Source organism: Oreochromis aureus, linkage group 7 (genome assembly GCF_013358895.1).
Source record: "Oreochromis aureus strain Israel breed Guangdong linkage group 7, ZZ_aureus, whole genome shotgun sequence".
NCBI lineage: Eukaryota > Metazoa > Chordata > Actinopteri > Cichliformes > Cichlidae > Oreochromis > Oreochromis aureus.
The window spans coordinates 18,951,148-18,977,220 of record NC_052948.1 but is presented as its reverse complement, the minus strand read 5'-3'; the positions used below and the strand labels follow the sequence as shown (position 1 = coordinate 18,977,220).

Genomic DNA, 26,073 nt, shown 5'->3' with positions numbered 1-26,073 from the left:
GAAAAAACATGAACATGGGACGTGAGCATGACCTGGGACTTATAAATCAGGAATTATAGAAGAAACAAAAAGCTAGAAAGAAACTCAACTAAATCCTCACTAATAATAACAAAAACTTAACATATTTCCAATATAATAAGAAATCAAAATACAAAATAAACTGAAAATGCTGGGTCACAGACCCAGCCCCTGACAGGTGCTTTATACACACGTATTGCATTTCAGAGTAATATACATGGTATTTTTTTTTACTTGACAAACTGTAATTAAATAATACAACAGATAAAGTATTTCTGCACTGCGATATCATCATTCTGAGCACTTATTCAACAATGAAAAATATATGATATTTAAAAATAAAAGAGTGAAGGGTTGTGCACCTCTTTATGTCAATGTCATACATTTTAGTCACTTAGATAATCTTTTTATTCTTTTTAAAAATTCTAATACAGCGGTCCCCAACCGCGGGCCACGGTACCGGGCCGCGAGAGTTGAGGCTTGGGTGTGAAATTTATGGTTTTCGGGGTTTTTAGCATTATTTTTTTTATTGTTTTTATTGTCAACTTGGTTTCCCTGGGTGTTTTCCCATGTGTTATGAATAAATCTTCTTTTTTTGGGTACCAGTACTGGTTTTATTTTGTTGTATTTATCCACGACACCTTAAAGGCCGGTCCATGAAAATATTGTCGGACATAAACCGCTCCGTGGCACAGAAAAGGTTGGGGACCGCTGTTGTAGACACAGCCAAAAGAATATACATTACACCTTCCTCCACACTGCTCGCTGCCTTTTGATTGGCCAGTTTGATTATTTCAACAGCACGTCTTTTGAGACTTTCTAACCTGGGATCCCCCCTACCAATTATTAATGACCACCACAATCATTGCTAACACGTCTCTGACCACTGAGAAGTCGCGCGGAACAGCTGACCACTCTCGACTGCAAACTTGATGACTCATCCTTAAACATATCCCATTATCACCAAGGTAACAGGTATATTCCTTAGCAACAAGAACACAGTCCTCTACTTTCAACGATAAGGCGTGGGTTTGAGACCGCAGGTGTCCTTCAGCTCTGCTTATGCATTCCATTGGTGGCATCTCTACCTCTGATTGATTCATTGTTCATCTTTCACTCGCTCCTTCTCAGCCCGTGTTGGCAAGACCGCTGACTCATTCTCTCCTCTCCTCCGGAGGATCTGTCTGAGTGCAGAACTTAGATCTCACCGCTATTTTCAGGATGAGTCCTGACGTCACTGGCTGCACTGCCCCCACATCACAATCTCTAGCTCTAGCACATTATAACTTTGCAGGATCCTGTTTCATACCACCAGCCGTGCAGTATTATTAAGGTGCCTTCTGTGCATGTGGCTTCTGCCCAAACTATGCAACTTCTTCAGGAGGAGCTAACATGACGAATCAACAAGACAAAGAACAGACAGAAAGCAGCCCATCAGCTCGCAAGCATTTTAAAAAAGCATCAAGCAGATTTACAGTAATGCTCCTGATGCTGCTTTTTTTATTCTGTGCGCTTCTTGTGAAAATCTGGCCTATTTTATATTAATGCCACTTAAGATTTGTATCACCAACTATTATTCCCAGAGCTTTTGTGCAACTTAAAATTTCCTCACATGGATCAATAAAAGTGGCTTCGTAAAGATGTCAGCACTGATGCAATTTGAAAAACATACAATATCTTAAAGAATCTGTGTGCTTTCCATAAACTAAAAAAGACAGATGCACTGCTACGTGCTCACTTTATGTCATTCTGGGCAAAAGCATCAGCTAAGTGGCCATCACTTGAGATGTAAGCCATAATTTGGTAACATCTCCTCTAATGGGATTGCTATTTTGTGCTCTTCTGTCCATATTTAATCAAAACACCACAGCTGCCTATGAATAAACACTGAACCCCTGTGCCACAGGGTTCAAGTCCCATCAATTTATACTCACTGAACTAGCTGCTGGTAAAATTCCCCAGAGGGAGCTGATGGATACACGACCACACACATTACATCCGCTGAATGCTAGAGCACATACATGACGTAGAGCGTGCACACACAGTACACACACAGGCACAAATGCAGACCCACACAAAGATGAAAGGCAACAAAATCCAGCGAACAGAATCAATGCAAATGCCGTACGGTGCACATGTGCAGTGATGTTTGGTCACCAGAACACATTTGCAGCTTTCAGTGTCTGTGGCTGCACGGAAAATTCTTTGACTTGGAATAAAATTTGCATTGAAAACAGAAACACTGCTATGTGGCTGGAGGGTTGGCATACACATGCGTGTTTACACAGACGGCAGAGTGACACGGCTTTATTGATATTTCCTAAACACAACGATCAAAACGTTCAACTCCCTAAGAACATAAATTTCTTTTACATTTTGTCTTTTTGTGCATCAGATGTATATTTTCTGCAACATTTTGTTTGAACAGAAAACTATTAGTCTGCTGCTCAGTTCGAAAACATCCAGCCACATGTTTTGCACACAGAGCCTCTGGGTATCTGCTGTAGCTTCAATTCAGCAGCACATGCTGAACGCTCTATAGCGCATTCACTCACTCCGCGTTCTGTATTAAACATTCCAGTGACGACAGCCAGCCACAAAGCCCCTTATTGTGGAGGTTACATCCGCCCCCAGCAAGTGATAGCATCAAAAGAAAGAAGAAGAAGCTATGTGCATGTATGTAAAACACTACTACAGCACTGTAGGCACAAAGCACAGGCACAGAGGCAGCATGTGTGGGTTGCGTCACCAGCCAGACTAACATATTAGCTGGCTGATGCTACTGACAGATGACACATATGTTGGTATTGGAGAATAGGTTGTTCATCATGAGCCATGATGTTTTTTTAAAACCCTAAGAGAATATATAATAGAAAAAAATGCCTGATCAGCTTTACCTCTACTGTTCCCAGTAAGAACCACAGCTGGTTTACACATCTCTACAATGACAAACCTTTTAGGCATAGCAAGTTTGATAATATTAGCAAAGATGAAATGGCTCTGTCAGTCAAAAGAAGCAGATCATTATTAATGTCAAGGTGCTGCTACATAGGATGAATTTGCTCTTTTTTCTCTCTGAAAAGTCAGTGTGTCAAAGATAAAAAAGACATGTTTTTGGGTTTAATACCCTACAGCTTTTTCCAAAAGAATAGAAATAATGAATTAATAATGACTTAAAAAGATATTTACTGTCCCTCCACAGCCTGCGTATCACTCATATGGAGCTTTACTCGTTAAAAACGGCCCCATGTTCAGCTAGGTAACAGTACACAAGGCACAAGAGGTAATATGTTCCCATTTTATGGTTGAATGTGGTTAGATGGTTTTCTTGGTCTTGAATTCCTCATATTATTTTAAATCATATAATATCCAAAAAGAACACAAATCACAGCTTCTTAATTAATATACAATAGCACACTGGAAAAGCAGAGGTGTGATAAGATTCACATATGAATATCAAAAGGATGTCTCATAAATAGCAGTGATCACCTCGCTCTCTCTGGTATGACATATCCAAGCCTGCTTGCAGTTCCCCACTAATGAAATGACAGTTCAAATCAGCCTAATGAATGCAAAGACAAACACGATTGCACTAAATGAAAACCAAAAACAAAGCTAAGCTGGGAAAAAATGCAGCAAACCTCCACATTTTGTAAGAGATATTAATTTTTTAAGTATTTCTATATCGCTCTGGAAGGAAACCCACTGCAGAAAATGTTTATTTAATGTGCAACAAAATCAAAGCACACCTCAAAGGCTTTATGGACTCAATTTGTTGTCCTAAATACACTGATCTGGCACAAAGAAAGAGAGACTTGATATTTTATCAAGCACGAAAAGCCAACCAAATCCTTATATTTGAGTTAATTTATTAGATTAGTAGATTAGGTTATGGCAACTGTTACAGCTATTAAAGAAAAAGAATTTAAATATTTTTAATCAGTCCTACTGTTCTGGCTTTATAAATGCGTCGATGCAAATCCTGACAGTCGCACATGAATGATTTGGTGTCTCTGCATTGAATTTTTGTCTTATTGTTATTCTGGGACCAAAGCAAAGCTTCTGATCTCTCCTTGTCAGTCATATTCCCATTTCTGCGTGTGAAAAAACACTCACTCAACACGGAGCCCGTGCAAAGATACAAACCATTATTCAGCCAAATAATTCTGTCAATCCAGCTGGCCTTTATCACTTCCTATTACTCATTCTTTTCCACTTGACATGTTTTTTTTTTAAATAAAATATTAAAAAAAGACATTATTCTGGAAACTTAGCCATACAAACTAAACCCCAGAATTTAGCCCATTAGTTCTGTCAATCTAGCATCCATTAGACACACCATTTTTATTCTCCTTCTACCTGTCTCGGAGGGCTCTGTGGCGCAGCCGGAGCGCACAAAGAGCCAGACCCCATCTCTTCCTAGTGGCAGGACATGAGCTAAACTCCATAGGACAAGTTTGAGAGATGGACAAATGGCTGAACAGAGAAAACAGCTCCAGCCTTCAGCTGCAGACTCACAGAAACAGCAGTAGATGGACAAGACGAACCAAGCCTTGAATTCCAGCACAAGTCACATGGGGTTGTGACACCCACCTGCTAAGATGCCATCTCAGTGTTCATCTGGTTAGGGAGTATGTGAGCACATAGCCACTGAAGCAAAAACATACCATAACACAGACTCAAGCTACATCTATTATGTACAGCTGCAACACCGATGACCCATTACCATATATTCATCCTCTTGACTATTACAAACAAATGAAAATACACTGTAATATCAATTAAGATACCACATAGTAATAGTAATTACATAGTAATAACATGAGTTGAATGTCTGTCTATTAGTATACCGGTGTATCTGGCGACAACGGTTTCACAACCCAACCCTGCTTTCACTTTTTAATTAAAAATAATGATCCGTGTGGACTGCCCCTTGGCCAGATTGGCTATCCATGTAAACAAACTAAATTTAGAACTGATTACACAACTAAAATAAGCAGTTTAATATGTACAGATATGCAATTATCACATGACTAGGATAACAGGAGGTTTCTAAAAAAAACAAAGAAAACACTGATTATCATCAGGTTATTAGTTTAGTAATTTTCTTCTTATATAAAACAGAGTATTACCTTGTTATTATGGGGAGTGTTGCATTTCCTTTCCAGATAATTAGAAAGAATATTCATAACAACCACATGCCAAGTTTACCACACCTGGTTCTAGCAGAGTGTGCCAGCACCAACAGGAAGACACAAAACCAACAGGACTGGATTGCAAGACCTGGATCTATTCTGGATCTGACACCCACTCAGAATAACATCCAGTTCATTAAGTTTTCCTTGCAGCTTTCAGTTAAAGGTGGGGCAGGTAGTTTACAGTCACATACAATCATATGAAAAAAAAAAGTTTCCACAAGACGCTACGCAGTCCTGTGAAAAAGTACACCCAATGATTCAGTAGCTCATGGAGCCAATTATAGCCAAACTAACCTGATTTGTCTTCTGTATGACTTTATCAGTCTCTCACATCATTGTGGAGGAATTTTGTTCTGCTCTACAATGTTGCTTCAGTTCATTGAGCTTTGCAGGTGTTCACTTATGTTCAGCACTCAGTCCTCTCTTAGGTTCAGGCCATCAGGGTCATTGTCCCGTTGCATTAACCGCTTAATGCCAAACTTTAGCTGTTGGATAGACAGACGCCTTTAGATTTTTACTGCAGAACACTTTGATATGCAGAATAGTTGATAGTCGACTCCGTGAATTCAAGGTGCCCAGGTCCTGTTGCTGCAAAACAACCCTAGATCATCAGCCCTCTACCACCGTGCTTGACAGCTGGTACGAGGTGCTTGTGAAGATATGCTGCATTTGTTTTTCCTGGCGCTGTGCATTATGTTCAAATATCTGCACTCTGTCCTTGTCTGTCCACTTCTGCTTTTATGCAGATTGTTAATCAAGTGACATCTGATTACCAGCTCCTGGCTGCTACTTAATCCTTAAATTCCTATAAAAACAATAACATTATATTTGACTGGTACTCTGAAACTTAACGTTATTTCCAAGTTTCTCACTGGACTCTGCCAAAGTTTGCGAGTCAAAAAACAAGGGGAGAAAACCTGTCCAGAGTGAGTTTCAGCTGATTTTATTCAGAAAAAAACCCCCAACAACATCATTTTCAGTAGAAGAAGCTCTCTGGCTTAAGTTTGTAGTCTACTGGCAATGGAACTTCTAATGACCAATCTATACTCATAAATTTAGTTTATTTAACAGTTTCCCCCCTTTTTCTTTTTCTTTTTTAGAAAACGTGCATTCACAACTACTGACCTGTGGATGGAACCTGAAGACTAGGATATCTGCTGGCTACAGCAAAAGCCTTTAATAATTTGTCATTAGCTCAGACCCCTTAAGTCTCTGTTTACTTCTCACATTTTTGTACCATACTATTTCTGATGTGAGCTTTATACACCGATCAGACACAGCATTATGACCATCTGCCTAATATTTTGTTAGTCCTCCTTTTTGCTGTGTATTTGGAAACCTTTCTATCACACCCAGCACCAACTTTTTTAACAATTTGAGAAGTAGCTCATCTGTTGAATGGCACCAGACGGAGTACCCGACCCTCCCCACAATGACCCTTGGCTTTCAAGATCCTGTCGCTGGTTCACCACTAATCCTTCCATGGACCACATTTAATAGATACGGACCGCTGCAGACCGGAACACCCCACAAGAACTGCAGTTTTGGAGATGCTCTGACCCAGCCATCCAGCCATCACGATTTAGCCCTTCTCAAACTCCCTTAAGTCCTTACACTTGCCCTTTTTTCCTGCTTCTAACACGTCAACTTTGAGGACAAAATGTTCACTTGCTCCCTAACATATCCCCCCCACTAACACGTTCCACAATGAAGAGATAATCAATGTTATTCACTTCGCCTGTCAGCGGTCGTAATGTCACGCCTGATCGGCGGAACTTGCAGCAACACACAAAAACTCAATAAAATATCACAAAGATCTTTTCACTGCTGAAAGGTCAGCTATTAACCTTTTTTATATCAATACAATATTGCGCACATCTGAGTCCAATTATGATAACTTGATTATGCTATCTGCATCCTCTCGGTTCAAGTTGAGCACTATCTACACATAAAGCAATCATGTGTTTTTTTACAGGTGGAGGACATCTTGTGAACTTTCCAGGCTCCACTTGTGCACGTCACATTCAAATTTATTTATTATGATTTTATGGGTGAGCTTGATACTGTTGGCTTAGATAAAAGTATTATCAAACCCCAGCCCTACTGCAGTTGTTGTGGTGATACTTGTTGTTACATCAGTACAGTATCACTGATATGAAATGCAGGATTATATGGAATCTTTGTACATGGTTCAGAGCTGAATAACACCCCACAACTCAGTGCTGATGTAGGAAAAAAATAAAAAATTCAAACACGTGCTGCAGGTCAGGAAGAGACACAACAGCTGAACAGTGTTCTCAGACACAACAGATGAATATTGTTCACAGTTATGCAGCCGACGCGTGACTCAATCCCACGGGGCAGCGTTGAGGATTGGGTGAAGTGCGTGAATACAGGTTTGTGTGTTTGTGTGACTCTATCAAGGGACCAAAAAAAAAAAAAAGTGGTACCTTCAAAAGCAAGCCCGCTATCTTTTCACACGCATGCATATGGTAAGCCGCACAAACAAACACACAGAGCACAAACAGGCTATTATCATTCCACTGCTTCAGCGCTGCAGCATCAGCGGAGATTAGTCCTCCGGTGACCTAGCATTACCCAGCACACTGCGCAAGTCTGCAGAGAGCCATCTATCTTCTCCCTCCATCTCTCCTCGCCTCACATCCTCCCCTCCCCCCCCTTCCCCAATCATCTTTATCTATCCGTGGCCTCTCTCCTGAGGATTCTGCCGTCCTGTTTTTTCGCTCTCTGTCTCTATCCTGGTCTCTTTCTCCAGAGTTCTCACTCTGGCTTTATCATCTTTATAATTCCTCTGCGGGATCATCTCTCTCCCAGGGCTATCGTCGTACCACGTCTCTCCGCTCGCCAACCCCCCCAACCCTCCAAGAATCTCAAACTTTTCCCTACTCTCTCCTCCATCTCCCCCCTTCTCTCACTCTTTCTCCATTTCACCCATTTCTGCTGAGTATAACTTACAGTGTCGTAGCAGTAAAATCGACTCCAGGAAGACTAATATGCTGATGGCAGATAGCTGTGAACTAATGAGAGGGAAAGGCCCTGTAGCTGCATGCTAACTATCTGCACTGCAGCTTGAGACGTTTTACAGTAAGACAGGGGATGTAAAGAAAAATGTTCTCCCTCGTCTTTTTCTGTTTCTCCTTCAGCAGGGACCTGTATCATTATGGAACTACAGTGAATCGGCATTGTTAGTGCTGCTTGTTAGAATTAAAGGAGAGCAGGTTGCAGTAAACAATATATTAGCATTTCAAAAATATCATTTTACAATTACAGGAAAGACCAAAGCAATATTTATTTTCTCTCCCAATTAAAAAAAGCGTGGAGTTAAAGAAACAAAGCAGATGAAAATGTATAAGTAGCATTTTATTGCAACTGTGTCTGTTAGTTACAGTTTCAAGTTTGCAGGATAGAGTTATGAACCTGACAGAGTTATGAAATATACAATAGGTGCTGCGCAACATCAGGTTCCAGCAGGAAAACAAAAAAAAGGCCAGAATCAACCTAACAGATGGCAGAGGGAGGTATAGAGCAAAAAATAGAGGAATAGAAAGGATGAGAGATTGAATAGGAGAAGGGAAAAAATAAGGCTTAGAAAAAATAGAAAGTGGAAAGAGTGGGTGATTTGAAAGGACCAATTAAAGGCCTGCAGGGAAGACTGGAATGTTGTGTGTGTAAACATACTGAGTCAACAGGGACTAGGGTCTGGACACTGAAACACACACACACACACACACACACACACACACACACACACACACACACACACACACACACACACACAAGAGCAAAAGGAAGTCAAACCAGTTAAAATGCATTTCTGCTGGTTGTCATGTGGATTTAAGGGAAAACGATCCCACTTTCTTTAAAGCAGAACAAAAACAGTTTCGGTGGTAATTTTTTTTGAGCAATTTGCCAAAACTAGTGGAAAAAGAAAATGTGCTTTTGTTCGAAGTGAAGATAAACAAACACGGAAGCCTTTGTGCTTGGGAAAAGCGTAAGCTCATAAAAGCTTTTCCAGAACTGTAGGTGTGTGTTTTAAGAGTAAACATGTATTTTTTTCATGTATTCTCTCTTAAATTTCCATATACAAGGTCTTAATTAATAATCAATAGTAATTAAAAAAGTAATCAAAAGTAATTTCACTTTGATCCAAGAGCACTGACAGCATCATCCTATCATGCAAGGATGTTTCATCTATTCTCATGTGTCTACTGATACCGCTACATGACCTTTGAACCTACACTGCAAATCCTACTGAGGATCTCTCACCAGATCAGATGCCCAAGTCCAGATCACATGACCACTCACTTAGGGGGAGGTATCTCCACGGCGATCGACTTACTACTTGTGAGGTGTCTTATTCCTTTCTGCTGCATGTTTGACTCAGTGATTCCTATTGCTGATTAACCACATAGGACTTCAGTACACGAGGTGGAAATTCCCAGAGTTATTCTGCAGTGACAGAGCTTTGACTATGCAGTCAGGTTAGACTAGTTTGCAAGGCCTGAAAACTTCATGGTAGTTTCTGTGGGTGTGCATGTAGCAGACACTTTTATTTACATTTGCAACATCACCAAAAGCCCTCAGAGGGACAGGAGAGATTGCATGCATGCGATTCCTCCTCCTCCTCTTCCATCTGTCTCACACTGAAGGCAGGAAAAAGTAAAAATAAAGAGGGGGAAAGAGAGAAAGTAAAATGTAATCTTCTGTTTCTTTTCAGCCATGAGCGAGGGGCAGGTGGTAATGGAGGCCAGACAGGCAGGGCAGGGGGCTAGTTTACGAGCTAGCTCACTGCCACGCTTCATTAGCTATTGTCATGTTGCGCCATTGGTATGCCTGCACGTGTGCTCGTGCGCCCCGTTTCTGGGTCGGACCAGAGAAGATGGTGGAGGCCATGTAGGCCAGCCAAAGCTGCGTACTCTGCGAGAATGCGATAGCTGCTGAATGTGATGCCTGTCTGCTGCATGGGCCCGGCTTCCTGACCGGTTGGATGCATTCCAACGCTGCATCCTCGGCAGCTCTTTCTGACCTATTCTTCTAACTCAGGCAGTCTGAAGGAAAGCAGGAAGGAGGCTGCTCAGACCATCTAGCTGTAACCAGCATAACCAGTAAGCTGTGTTTGCACCTGTGACAAGCAGATAAAAAAGAAAATATACTTGCATTGTGTGGACGCCCACTAACAAAAAACACAGCTACACAATCGCATTCTAATTGGGTGTCGTCTAAGGAGCACATCATGCTTTTGAAGCAGGTATGTGGCATTTACAACAGCACAACTGAGCGTCGTTGTCGAGAATGAAGACAAGGCAATCGCACGAAGAGTTTAACGTTTCAGTAGCTGTTCCTCTCAACAGCTACGAAAATTACATGAACCTCAAGCCAGCCTTTGAAAGCCTTTAAACTCTTGACCTTTGGCTGTTTATTTATTCAACTTGTGTTTAATCCCAAGAAAGTCTTCTAAGGATGTAAGCCCTTAACCCAGCAGCATCCGTTATTATGACCTAAAATGACGTGCCATCACCCTTCACAAAGTTGCTTTAAGCTGCTCACACGCAATAAGGACGTCAAAACACTTAAATATCCTCAAACTGGCACACACATGCACACAAATACACACACTTCACGTCCTCCATCCATCTCCACTATGCCTCAAGTGCTAAGTTACACAACAAGGATCGTCTTCCTAGTGCAGCGTCTCCAGGAGAAATTTGTCACTGCACTGCTTCTTGCTCTTTTCGGGCCAGACGAGTCCATCCGTTTAGCTTAACACACATCAAATCCACTTGTGGTGACAAACATATCACTGCACATCCCAAATAAAAAGCACCCCACAACAGTGTGTGCATGCATGTGTGTATGGTTTCATGGCATCTGGGGCACAGATGGTGTTATAGTCAGAGAAACTGAGCTGATTTGTCTCACAAAAAAAAAGCTAAACATAGATTCTGAAGTTCACTTGACCTTAAAATACAAGCCCCTAATAAAGTGCAAAATAAGTCAAACTTCCATGCCAGTTCATATTCACATATGTGGTTAGATAATAACCAATATACTAATTTCAGTCATTACTGCATGTCAGCTAAGAGTCCAATAATCAAAGCTTTTCATATTCAGAGAGAAAACTCAGAAAAGCAGCAAAACTTCACAGCTATGAGTGTGAAATGATTGTCACTGCAGCTCCATGTAATCAATCGCTGACTGAAAACACTTGGTTTTTGCCCATCTGACAAAGAAAACTATATTTCGCATGTGATTAAATAAAACCCTACTTTAAAAGAAAAGTTATTAAAATATATCTTTATAACAATCCTGCTCATTTCTGTTGGGGAAAGCAAGAAAAACCTCTTTGGATGTCAATTTTCTTGTTTATATGCAGAAAAAAATCCTGACCTCTACAGAACTATGGCTCTGGTCATAGGAGACGCTTGCAGGAGTTAAAAGAGGCAGCAGTGCGTGCATGAGTGCAACTCTTTGGCGTTACCTGCCGTGGAACAAGAGACTGCTGCATTATTCTTGATTACAGAGAGACTGCTGTGACCCAAACAATGGAGGTAGGAAAATAAAAACTCGATAGAGTAATGAAAGCTGTGATACTGTACATTTAGAGGATCCAAGGTCAGGAAGCAGAATTTGTTAGTTTAGATCCTATAAAGATGACGGTTTACACGCACATATTCACTTTTATCACCAGTCTATAGTATGTGTGTGTGTATCTGATGTCATTTATCAATTTACTTTGTGAGACCAGTATAAAGCCACTCTCCTCTGTGCCCAACTGCCCATGTAATACTGCCTGATATTGTTACTGCCCATTTACTTTAGCCCATCTATGTGCCGACTGCACCATATGTTTTAAGTGTGCCAGTCTGGGACCTGGCACCAAGTTGTGTGGATGGCAGTGGCTCTGCCTGATCGTACTTGGCACGGCATCACTAGCTACCTGAGTCATCCAGTCTGCCTGCTCCTGCCCCCCAGCAACCGTCAAATCGAGCTCTTTCCGCTCTTTTCTGCACAGTCAAAATGGGAATGCGGGCTTCTTCCGATTAGATCTGAATGGAAATGGGTTCTCATGCATTCAGTTAAAAAGGGAAAAGAAAAAAAAGCTTTTGCAAAGGTTCGCTTTTAGATTGACTGCTTGGAAACTACCAGCTTTTGCTCCCAAACATTTCTCTCATCTTTACTTCCAGAACTACACAATCAAGACTGACTTTAGAAACTGGGATTACCTAAATAGCCCTAAATAGGTAATAGGTACAAATTATTAAAGAGGGCACAATCTTGACTGAACGAGGGTGAGATAAGGAATGCTTAGCCCTGATGCATGTAGCTGTCATTCAGTGTAGTGTGTCCTGTCCTGCCAATTAGAAAAATGTACGGTGTGCGAGCGTGTCTGTGTAGTCAATTAGCCACGGCGTACCATGTCACTGATAATGCCTGGTGACCTTGCTATTAACACTCATCATTACTGAGTGTTTGGTGTTTTGGTATGTATATTTACAATGAATTTGCAGTTTATCAGATTATGATTAAGCTGCCTGGGTGTGAGTGTGTTTTGCAAAGAGGTTGTGTTGTGTCCGAATGAGCAATCGATCGGGAATATTATGCACTAAGGTGCGTCATGTGGTTATCTGTTGTCTCGCACTGCTGCTGAGATGCATTGCTGCTGCTGCTGCTGGCCATGCTGATGTTGACGTGTGTTGACACTCTTGCTGTGTAAGCTCTGAGCTCAAGCACCACAAAGAGACTGAGTGTGTGTGTGTGTGTTCGTATGTGCATGTATTGTTGTTACTGTGCTTATAGGAAATGTTACGGCCTCGGAAGGCAGTGTGAGCTCATGCATCTGTGTAGAACAGTGTGTGTGCGAGCGAGATGTGTTATGTACTGTACATGCTCATATGTGCATGCAGAAAAGGACGCTGCGTTGAAATGTTACAGCACCATGCAACAATAAACCGCTGCGTTTTTTGCCCTGCTACAGTAACTGCTGTGTGACCCAAACAATAGAAAGAACCAAGGCTGAAGGAACGGAGACAGAAACAGAAAGAGAAACAGAGAGGAGACAAAACATGGAGGTGCTGAGGGGGATGGTGGCGGTGGAAGAGGCTCGTGGGAAGAAATAAAATGACATGCAAAGTAACATATCGAGGCAAAATGAGAACGATAATGAGAGAGGGAAGAAGGAAGATGAGGTGTTACCTTTCAGGGGACGAGGATTTCTCCGAGTTCACGGACATGAGCGGTGCCTGTTAGCCGCTCTCTGGCCGAGGGACCACAGGAGACGGCGAAATGGAACAGAAAGCTCCTTTTTCCCCCACACCTCTTGTTTTTTTGCTCTTCTCTATCACCCCCGGTTGTGTGTCTGAGTAAAGGAGAGGAGAGGGTTACTGCCTCCCCTCCTTCTCCTCCTTCACGTCTTTTTCCTCCTCCTCCTCTTCCTGCTCTTCCTTCCTCTCTGTCTTATGTCCTCTCACTCTAAAGAGAAGAAAGGATGGGGGACGAGGCTCCACAGAGGGTGATAAAAGAGCAGCTACTGTGCAGTCTGTGTGTGTCTGCCTATGTCCCTGTGTGTGTGTGTGAGTTGATAGAGAGAGCAGCAATGTCAGTCAGGCGCCCCTCCTCATGTCTGAGCCTCCTTCCTCCCTCCCTTTCCTTCCTTCCTTCTCCTCCTTCACCTTGCCTCTCTCTCTCTCACTTTCCCTTCTTTCACTGAAGCGCCTTTTTTCTTGTCTCCCTCTTTTCTTTGTTTCCTTCTTCTCTGGTGTCGCTGGTTGAACCGGGTGATGAAATCTATTCACAGGCTCTCGATCCACAGAGTGTCTGTCTCTGTCGATGCATTTCACCCTTTCCTCTCTGTCTAGCTGGCTCTGTCAGGCCTTCTGCAGCTCTGCACAACAACAGAGCCCAGAGCAAGGCGGAGCATTCCACTTTCTGCGCAGGCAGAGGGGGAGTTGGCTTGTCACACCGACAGAAAAATGAATGCATTTCTCCTTGAGGCATACCCTCCTCCCCCGTTTTCCTCTATTACATAGTCCAGCCCCTCTCTCTATCGCTCTCACAGTCTTCCTCTCTCTCTCTCTCTTTCTCTCTCAATTGCCTTATTACGACATCCTGTATCTCAGGGCAACACAGCACAGATCTGCCCCCACACACACACACACACACAAAATCTGGCATCTTTTCTCAATTTCTCTAAACCTGATTTCCACCTCTGTCTTTTTTTCTTGCTCGTAAACGTGCGTCTCGTACTTTTCTGCCCTCTGTCTCGCCATCTCTTGGGGCAGATGGGTCTGCTTCTACATGAGTGAACAGCTCACAGAGAGGTAGCCAGAGGGTGCGCCATGATGGGGGGTCTGTGTCTATCTCCCAATCTGACCTCAATATTGCTGTGTGGGTGTGTGGAGATATGCGTGCACGAGTGTATGCAGGCTTGAAGGGACATTCTGGGGCTTATTTGGCTGATTAGTCATTAATCATAAAACTGCTTGCAGTTTACACTGTCTGTATGAAACAACACGGACTTGTTTGGGCTTATAGGACTTCCATAAAGTGTTTAAAATGAAGAGAGATCCTGATGGATTACACAGCTGCAATGTGTTGTTCATAACACGGTTGCGCACCTTTAATATCTCAGTGTTTTTTAGGTCATCGCAGGGAATGTTGCAAATTAGTAAGCATGGCTACTTTGACGTTATAGAATTTAATTAACTCTGCACCAGGCTGATGTCATAACTTCTTTTGTATGGCAATTCCATCTAGCTACTGCACAACCACATCTAGTTACTAGATGTATGGCTCTATGGGTAGCAGCTGGTTGGAAGTCACCAGTTTTGTTCAGACCAAATTATCCAAACTACAATTATTGGATAGATGGCCATAAAATTATCTATATTCAGGGTTCCCACAGGAGGAACTGCTCTGAAAACTGACAGCTGATTTCTCTGAACTTTAGTATGTACCTTCAGCCCCGGCTGAAAGTGAACTGGAATCGCTTTGGTCATCACTTTGTTTTTAGACACTAACAGGGGTGATTTTACCAAAAGCTTAATTTGGAGTGAACAAAACAAAACATCTACTAAATGATGAATAACAACAAAACATGATCGTGCCATCACAGCACCATTCCACAAACATCGTTACAACAAAATGATCTAGTCCTAAAAGCAGATAACAATGACTGATTTTATAGATGCTGCAATAAATGTGTTTTCATAGTAAGCTGCAGAAACATCTGAGAGCCATCAGATGTATGAGGAAAAGAGGCAGAAAGAAAAACAGGAACACAATGATCCTCTTTCTCTCTCCATACAGTTCCACTTTCCCACATAAAAGGACTACATTAGGCACACATGTCTCAAAGCCAAACTATTGTCCTCATTCTCTGTGGATGTGGGCCAATGGGGGGTAAAGAACACTCTCAGACTCAGTGCATCCAGACAGCAGGAAGAATATTGAGCCGATATGAGAGAGCGCACTCAACTTTTTATTCATTTCTTTTCAATAACCATTTTTAAATTTTTTTTTATGGTCACAGGAGGTGGGGGAGGGTAGCCAATACCCACAGCACAACAACGGTGTAAGAGAGGGGGGAAAAAAACACAGTACGACAAATAGGTTTACATACAGTGCACATATTTACCCACTCTGCCCACTATTGTTGGGTTATGCAAAGGAATGACTGTGAGAGGAAACCAAAGCAAAAGATTTAAGCAGGGATCACAATATCAGAGCGAATGAAAGGGTAATCATATCCAACTATTGTACGGCTAAAATATTTATTAATGCCAATAAATATTGGCTTATGTCACAGTCAATCTGGAAAATCTTATAGGCAAAAACTTTATAAGCAAAGGCTCAGCTTCAAATATGTAGATTTGAAGATGAATTTTTCAGTTTTCCCATAATTCTTATTATAGACCTGATGGTAAAGCTTTGAGTATAAAATACAGCATCCTAAATGATTCTAGGTAAATATTTAAAAAACAAAGAAAAACATTACAAATGTAAAAAAACTTCAGTGACAGTAGCAGTTGTCCTTTTCTTGTTTGGCTTTCAGGTGCATAGCTTTGAAGTTACAGGCTGATCATAAAAAACAGGCAAATTGGAGATGGCAATATAGTGACTTGTATTTTTTATAACTTTTAAGGGATACATACAACAATCTAAATTAATGATCTGTTAGTACCTACATTTTAAATGTTATATATGAGCTGTGGGACTCTTTAGTGACCAGACCACACCAATCCTTTAATGACTAAGTAATAAACAGTCCTTATTTTGTATCATGTGGTTATTTTCCTTTCATACATGTCTTTCTGAGCTGTACACATTTCCACAGTGGGTCAGACCACAGAGAAATTCATGGGTGCCATCACTTCTAAATCCTCCTAAATTTGATGGGTCCATTGGTACAATCCTGATGTCACCTCTTCATTGGAATAACTCTTATGTAAGGCATGTATACCTTATTCAAGTAAATCACACATAACACCTGAGTACACACACACACACACCTCAGGAAGTATTTCACTCAGGGCATCAATTTGCACACTTAAAGTCTGATTCTCGTTCTATTTTCAAAAGAAGAAGGAGCAAAAGAAGAATAAGAAAGAGGGAGAGGGAGGGAGATGATGACTCTCATGAGTAGATATATTTTAGGAGCTGGTATTGAGGTTGCTGGGAGCTATCTTTAAGCGGCCTACTTCTACTCACTGCTTGGTGGATGCTGGGGAGAGAGAAGGGGTTTATATAGGCAACACACACTCAGACGTAGACACACACTGGTCTTTTTGCAAATTGCTTCTGGGCGTACAGTATGCTAAAACAGAGGAATACAGACGGAAGTCAGAGCAATCATATACACAATAAGCATATTCATACACAATGTGCACCATACATGTATGGTGGGGGTATGTGTGTGCATGCTAATGCAGGCGAGTGATATGCTGTTACTTTAACAGTGACTGTGCTTTTTGTGTCAGCAGGCTTGTTTGTGTGTGCAGAAACACCGCCCCCAAGTGGAATCACACACACAATCACACACACACACAAAACAACCTGTCCATGAGTGTGACAGTATGGATGTTTAGACCAGCTTGCAAACTCTAAAGAAAACGTCCAAGTGCCAAAAACTGCAGTTCCTCTAATGACCACCTGAGGCTGACTCCAAAAGAAAGCCAGTACCCACATATTTAAAAAACAGTTTGATTTAAAAAAAAATGTAAATGGTAAAATATTCTTTTTCCACATATAGCAACTCAGCATAAGCTTATTCGTAGTATAATGTATTGTGTTTTGTTGCATATCTGAAATTTTCAGAACTAAATCAAAAACTGTGCACAAAAAATTGATTTATTTTTATTACCAACAACACAGAACAATAACAAGGTAGTTCTACTTTGAAACAGAGCTATGCAGATTACTTTGAATATTGTGTTTGTGCAAATGAATAAAATACAAAGTAGCTAATTTTACTGAGCTGTATAACATAGCTAGAGCTCAAAGTAGAGCTCAATAGCTTGAAAGAAACAGTAAGCCTATCTCAGCTCAGTTTGGTGTCACGACACATATTTACCCTTTCATTCTTCAATTGTATAACTTGTAGTAATGAATGAATAAATAAAGATTCAAATGTTAAACTTCCATCACTTCCATATTTGGATTCATTTGTTTTTCTTTTGCCGGAGACACAGCATAAGAGCTGCGTGTAACTCTGTAGCTGCAGTTCTGTAACCCCAGTGTTTGCTGAAAACTTGTCCTCTTGTCCAAATATAGTAACTCCTGCTTCCGAAAAACTAAAACCATGGAGGCTGAAATGCTAACACTGTGGCTTCAAGCTTTGCCCAAAGCCAATGGGTGACGTCACAATGGCTATGTCGAATTTTTTATATGCAGTTTATGGTTTAGACGAGTTGGAGCCTCCGACCTGCAGTTGTGCAGACTGCATATGGATCAGACTCTGCAATTCAAACTGCAAAACGTGTCAAAAATAAATACAGGAGTGTTGCGCTGCACATTTCCTGCTGCCTAAAGAACTAGATCACAAGTGATTTACACTGATGGGTGTAACACACACGCTGTAAAGTTTCTCTCTTTTTTTTTCCTTCCATAGCTTTTTTTTTTTGGTAACAGAAAATGACTCATATCTGCAGACCTACAATGACATCAAAGGTAACTCTAGCTCAAACAACCCTGAGATACTGGGTTGAATCACCTTTTTTATTTTTAAATAAGCAGTGTAGGACATAAATGACTCCAAGACAAACATCAAACCAAGTGATACGAATTCATATCATCTGAATAACCTTAGACTTATGTGATCATTTAAAAAAGCTGTAAATTAACAATGCAGAACTCTGCTTATTGTTTAAATGAACTTTAAGACACTTAAATAAGCAAGTCAGGTGAAAGAAATATTGGAAGGAAAATGACGTCTAGCGTGGTAATCACAAACTGTTATACAGTAAAGACTATTTTCACAAATGAGAGTCCAGCTCACTCAGAAAAGCAGAGCACAAGTTGACCTATTAATACAGGCGATTGCTCTTTGTTATTTAAATTGAAGCCTGACTGATACAGTGTTTAAGAGCTATACCAACGCCGATATTTGGTCAGTGAAAATCTCATATATCGGCTAATGTCTCATCTTTTTTTCTTTCAGACACACGCAACATAAATAGATTTCTATAACTTTTGTTATGTGTAGATAATATGGATATGCAGTTTCAAAATAATCTTGTTTTACTGTCACACCAAGTCATGGCATTTCTCCCATCTCTTCTTGACTTTTTGAATTTTCAATTATTAGCTATTATATATGCAGATACTGATATCTCACTACATTAGTTGGGCTCTAATTCAAATAATAATCAATATAAACATAATCAATTGGCATCACTAAGCTCAAAATGTCTTTTTTAAGGAATGCCTGGTCCACGTATTCACATATAAGATATGTACTGTTTAAATGCCACAGCAAGCCGTGTCAACAACATAGCATGCACATCACAAATGTAGTAGAATTATTTTAAAACTAAGCCCTGTTCCGAGACATTTGGACTCCTCATGGGTTTGGATCTTGCCTTGAACCGTTTTTTTCCCCGTTATTTTTCCTCCTACTCATGTCCCATCGGGTTTTTTCCAGTGAAGTGAAAAAAAGCTCCTTCCCACTACATGCACACAAACACAGAGCGCAGCATGCTGGTCAGGGCAGAGTGCTCGCAATTCCTCCAAACATACAAAGGTAAGCAACTTGCACTTTCTGTGCCTCATCACCCTGAGGGAAAACGCACTAAAGAGATATGTTTTAATGCTTGCACTTTGCAAAGTTAGTGTGTGACGTGCGCAACAAGTGAGCAAAACAAAAGAAAAAGGAACAATTTAGCCTAACCCATAGGAAAATCCAAACACTAGATTGATCTACCTGCTCCTGTACGTTTGTGAATGTGTACTTGCAATTCTTAAGTTATATGGACATAAATCCCTTAACACCACCATGTTGTGGGAACAAAACTTAAACCATTAATTTTTTTTTGTATGAAAGGTTGAAGGGTAGGCTGATGGTTAGGGCTGAGTGTGTTAATGTAGTGGTTCGAATAAGGATCCAGGAAACCAATGTAAGTGTGAAAGGATGAAAAACAAAACACACAAAAAAACCCACGGCTCTGTGCGGTTTTCTTAGAGCTTATTAACTAAGTGGTGCCAGTTTATTTAATGAGTGAGCAACCTGTGACCTGTCTTCCTGACCTCAGCTGCCTCACCAGATGGAAATTTAAATAGATTTTATCACATGTGGGGTTGGGTAACACTTAACACCAGCCTCACCCACAAAATGGCTAGCTTCATGTTTTTTAACACCCTTTTACCGCGCTAATTACGGAAAGGACAGGGGCAATAACAACACTTATTGAAACAAAGATGCCCGTGTGATCAGTGTAGGGGAGACCGGGGATAGTTGTAACGTGGGTCAGTTGTAACACTTCCAACTTCTCCAGTCAGGGCTAAGTTTCAAATGATGTGATTCATCCTGTGCATGCCCAATTCAGTTCTTCTATCACATGTGAAAAATCAAACAGAGAATTTAACACGAAAAAAAGTCATTTGTATGCCAAAAAGTAAGTTTTTCTACTTTATTTCAATTTCTAATAGCATTATCTGCTTTGCAGTTAAACTCATCAAACTTAAATTATGTTATTTGTATGTCTATGGGGATATATTCTGTGTAGGTCTTTAGTGCTAATGTTTTAGCCGTTGGCTGTAATCTTAGCTATTTCATGGCTATAGGAGTCTGGGTCAGTTGTAACAGCAACAGTCTGGGTTAGTTGTAACAATAATGCAGATGTTACAACTTACCACACAATTACTTTAACTTATATTAAATAAGTTGGGACAACGACATCAGCAGAGAGGTTCACTGGTCACCTTTGTATATGCGGTTAATGCCATTGGCAACACAATTCCTCCACTGTTTGTGTTCCCACACATACATTATGCAGACCACTGTTTCAGAGATGGACCAGTAGGAAGTACTGGTAGTGGAAATAAATCAGGATGGGTGCAAGAAACAGATTTCCTCATCTTTCTGAAGCACTTTGCAAACCACACCAAGGTAAGCCATGATAAAAAGTAATGGAATTGCGATGCTGGTGCACAACTACATTTTTTCAGCTTCATTGTTATGTTCAAAAGTTGGTGCAAGAGTTGTAGGTTATAATGCCCACTGAGCCAATGAGGCCAAACTCAAGGAAGACCAACCAAAATTAATGAAATATTCAGTTGCAGAAAATTCCATAATTTGTATTTTTTGGGGGGTTGGAATATGTTCAATAGCTAGATTTCTGCATTCTGTCACACACACACACACACACACACACACACACACACACACATAGCTACATAAATGGCTCTAAGTGCATTCATGTGTTGAATAAAAAAGATTACATGTTAATGTTTTGTCAGTACCCTTATTTCATTGTGTTACATTTCACCCCAGGATATGTTACAACTAACCCAGACTATGGGGTTAATTGTAACATTTCACTCTCTGTGTTTGAGACCATACCATGCAATGGGTAATTGTGCTGCAGAGAAAATAGCTGCACTATTTAATAGCAGAGACATGTAAATACTTTGCATTAAATTTTCAATCCACTACCTTAAAAGAGCTCCAATTTACAGGCAGAAATGTCAAAAATGTTACAACTATCCCCAGTCTCCCCTGCTGCTGCTGCTGCTGCTGCTGAAGGAGAGAACTAACTGGTAAATTTAAGGGGCCGCTTTAAAAAAAAAACCCTGAACATTTTTAGTGGTTTTAAGGGTTGAAAGACACTTTATGAATCACACATTCCTCTTGTCTCAGATAAATACAATGTTCCACATTTGGTGAGGTAAACAAAAGATAAATGCTATTCAGTGATTTACAGTGTGACAAAAAACAGGCGAGGCGGTAGAAGTGTCTACAAAGAATCCATTTACCAAAGACCAAAAACTCAAACATGGATGCCCTCTATTGGACATAACGAGGATTGCAATACTGACAAGCAAACCTGCCGACAATACACTTTTTACTTGATAGCAGGAACTCGTGATGGGATACAAGGAACCAGGGAGAAATGAAAGCAACACTTTGGGAGGCCATGGAAGGATAAACAACCTGTATTGTTAGAAGCCAAGGGGAATAGAAGAAATCAGCTTGGCCTGCATTTCTAATTGCACAGCGTTGTTATAACAACCATGCACTAGAGAGAGGACGTGGCCACTACTGAGCGTTATGTCAACACAGTGATTAGGATATTTCCCCTTTGTTTATTGATTATTGAGATGATTATTGCCATAATGTCACTGAAACTGTCAGAGAACGGTGGACAAATGTCAGAAAAAATGTGCCTCACATGACCCATGCAAGAAATTAGAATTAATTAAGAGAGATATGACTTCTGTTTAAACTCAGACGTGAAAAATTGACCATGACGCTTCCTGTCATTAGTTAAGTTTTACTGGCAAGAAGACAAAACCACAAAACCTAACAAATAACTAGCAGCTCTATCTAAGTTACAAGAAGGAACACACTACCAGAAAAAAAACATTATCCTTTTCACACAAGAGCAGCTATGCAACAGTAATAAATAAGATATTAGAAAAGATGAGATTTATGCACAAAATTGCTTAAAAACTGTTAGAGCAACCTGAACATTAAACAACCTACAATAAAATGAGAAATTACGCAAGAGTAATATAGCTAAATCAGAATTAATAGAAAAAAATAAAATTGTAAATCAATAACAATTAAGAGGTTGTAATATAGTAATTCAAAGGTCCCATATATGCTGCTTTCCACACAGACAGAAATACCACATTTAACTAATACATTTGTGCTCGGGAGCATTTCCGATCTATAGGAATATAACCAGAATACAACCAGCTGGCAAACAGTTGAGTTGAGTCGCCCAAAGTTGTGTTCATTGACAAAGACCGATTCAGACTGATGGCAACATGTTGGCAGTCTGTCTGCATTTATAAATTAGAGAACAAATAAGTTATTTGCAAACCTTTGACAATCTCTCTGATGATTGCAGTCAGTCCAAGTCAGACTGCAACTGTTTGCACAAAGGTTGCTTCTTATCAGCCGAACCATGCAATTGCCTTGCGATCAAAGGTGACCGCGAGTGTGCATCACCCTCAAGCTCTAAGCAACCACTCAGTTACCACGAGTTACAATCGGTAGCAGAATGTGAAAAGGTAAGTGTGTCCAGTCTTGGAAGGTTTTTCCAGTTAAGCCACTTAAATCATGTTTACATCAGGAGTATGATCCATGAGGTGAGCCCTCTTGTTCACAGTATTCCACGAGTATTTAATTTATTTAATAAAATATCAACATTTGATGTCCATGTTTCAATACAATATCATCACACAAAATATCACAATACTAAGCTGTATCAATTCTTTCCTCCACCCCTGCTAAATTGGCTCTTTCAGCTGTACTCGCAGATATACACATAAAAAAAACTGTAGTTTAAATTTCTTACAGTGGAGTAAAGGATAAACTACACTGCCTCCCACCTATTTATTCAAGACAACACTGCTAAATACAAGCTATACACTACTATACAGATGCTTATGAAGGTTTTTTGGTGACACACTAAATGCTAAATTAGGACACCAGACTGCTCAGTATGGCCAATTACTCAGTGTTTACAATAGCAGCAGAAGTCTTGATCGAAACCCGCTGATGCACAGACTGTGAAGGACACACAAATACACATGAGTATATACACATTCTCCAGAGATGTGGGTTAGTATGCTGAGGCGATACCGGGGCAAACAAATAACCTTGTGGCTAGACTGCAAGCACAAACAGCGAGTGCACTAGACACAAGCAATTGAATAGCATAGAAATGAGTATCGATTCTGCTCCCTTCTACATACATGCTATATCTGTAAATAAATATCAGGGAATAGAAAAACATTTTATATGTTGTGCTCTCAACCGCATTGTCAGTACAAGCAGCATCTTGGTATCTCATCATCATCGCTTTTGCAGTTTCTTTTAACTGAAGCTGTATCACATTTTCCATGAGGCTTTGGGCTGGCCGTTTCCTATTTTTAAAAAGGGGGCAATTACTTTAAATCACTGTGTGGTTTATGTTGTGCAAAAGCTATCAAGCAAGCACTAAGAAGCCATAGGAGGAGCCAGACTATTCTTTAAAAAAGGGGGTTGGGCATTAGTTGATCTGCTGTATCTAGGAATCTAGGAACACAGGGTTTAACAGACGGCATCAACAGCAGTTTGCAAAAAACAGTGCGAGACAGCGAAACTCTAGGTTGTAATTTCTACAGGGGATATTGTACTTACTTGCAAAATATTCTGCAATTTATTCTCCTTTTTTTCACTCTAAGATGTCTTTAAGTAACCCATCTAACTAATCAAGTTTGTTTTTTAAAATACTGACAAAAATGTTTACGCACTCATCAAAGTTGCCTCCAACTGTAACCTCATACCTTCTGTAATTAAGTAAGCAGCAGAGTCATTTGCAGCTGTGTTTTTTGCCCTGGGTTTTGATTTCCAGGCCAAATACTGCCTGCCCTGTGTGCTTTCTGAGAGTTGTTGGGGCCTGGCTGTATACAAACTAAGAGGAAAATTTATTTTAGACACAATACTTTTATCTTCTGTTTTTTTGGGGGGGAGCTTCAAAAAAATGTTTTATTTATAGTTCCTAAATTGTTACCAGCATGAGAGAGAATAAAAAGCTACACAAAGTCATTAGAATTAGGGGTGGGTTTTAATAATCGATTCATCGATTAAAATCGATTCTGGTTTGGATAACGTGAAATCGATTCATTAAAATCCTGAATCGATTTTTTAATATAAATTTATTTTGCCCGAAACGCCAGAATCTCAGGTGAAACCTCACAAAATTTCAACAACCACCAAACAGCCAAAACAGTAAATGAGAGCAGGTACACGGATTCTGCACAAGGACGTAAACACACAGTGCGGACCCGCGGATCAGAATCAGTGAGATGTCGCCTTTCTCACCCGACGGGCGCTGCAGCTTTAAGCGGCTGCGCGCGCTCCCGTGGACGGCAATCACTTTCTGGCAGACAATCACTTTTTGGCACAACAACTGCACGGACACGGTCGGGCTGAAAGCGACAGCTCGCTGATTCTGATGTTTCATGGGGTCCGCTTTGTGTTTACGCCCTTTTTGCGCTGATTCTAAAGTTGTTAGTTTGATCTCTCTCCAAACAATATTGACCGAACCAGCAGCAAAAGAAGATCCAAACTACGCTTCACATAAACATCGTCATGAATTCACTCTGACTTTTACTGTTTTGCTTCCACCATGATAAAAATCACACTTCATGCACAGCTCTCTCTCTCTCTCTCTCTCTCTGTACTTCAAGAACAGTTTCCCATCTAAAAATCTGTTTTCTGCATTATTCGCTTGCTTGCTACGCACAAGTCTACCGTTGTTTACAGCGCTGTCGGCCGCTGTTTTTTTTTTTTTTTCGTTTTACATACTTCCGAAAAGAAAACTAATTTCTGCCGTTCAATACTGAACAAATTTAAACTTTTTAAAATTATGCAAAATGCAAAACGCTTAGCCGTGTCTCTAATAAAACCGCTGTAACGTCAGAGGTAACGTTCATATGTTGATTAATGGTTTTCTTTCGTTTTTGATGTACTGCAGAATATTTTTATAAAATCCCAGGCCAGGAAAACCACCTTCATGTTTTTCTGTGTTTTATCTTCAGCTACTTTGATACAAAGGCCTCTGCTGTGACGCTCACACCTTTGATAAAGTCTTGCGTGTGTCAGCTTCCTTTTTATAGATACAAAAATATGTAAATGTACTGATCTGAATTATAATATTTCTGACTGTCAAAATTTCCCAGATTTAAATCAAATTCAATTGAATCGAATCGAATTGAATCGAATCGTGGATCGAATCGATTCGGGACCTTGTGAATCGGAAACGAATCGATTCTAGAAATCAGTGACGATACCCAGCCCTAATTAGAATAGAATTCTGATACATTTTCATCGGTGTTATAATTTATGTTATAAATCTCTTAGCTAACCGTGTCAAAACATGGCTCTGAGAAATTAACTATGCCTTGAGAGGCTGTAGAGAGCACAGTGTGCAGAACTTGCATTTTAATTCAGCTTGTGAGGAGAAACACCCAAACGGCAGCATATGTTACACTTTTTAAAAAGGGGAAATAAAGCTGTGAACCACATCAGGTTCTGTCTTCAAGTTTTTTCATCTAATCTCTAATGAGGTATGTATCTCTCAGATCGACTACACTGAGAAACATCACTTTAAGATGTATCTGCATGCAA

General features: G+C 40.4%; 1 protein-coding gene across 3 annotated transcripts in view; it reads right to left on the bottom strand.

The window, feature by feature from the left end:
* The window catches only part of srpk2 (SRSF protein kinase 2), a 74,366-nt gene that overhangs the window by 33,339 nt on the left and 14,954 nt on the right, over nt 1-26,073 (bottom strand). The window contains exon 1 of one of the 3 annotated variants that reach the window (XM_039615907.1): nt 13,431-14,129. The exons of the other annotated variants lie outside the window; for them this stretch is intronic. Coding sequence (XP_039471841.1) covers nt 13,431-13,468 — 38 coding nt within the window. The 5' untranslated portion in view covers nt 13,469-14,129. Of the gene's footprint in view, nt 1-13,430; nt 14,130-26,073 lie in introns of those variants that run through there. 3 annotated transcript variants of the gene reach the window in all.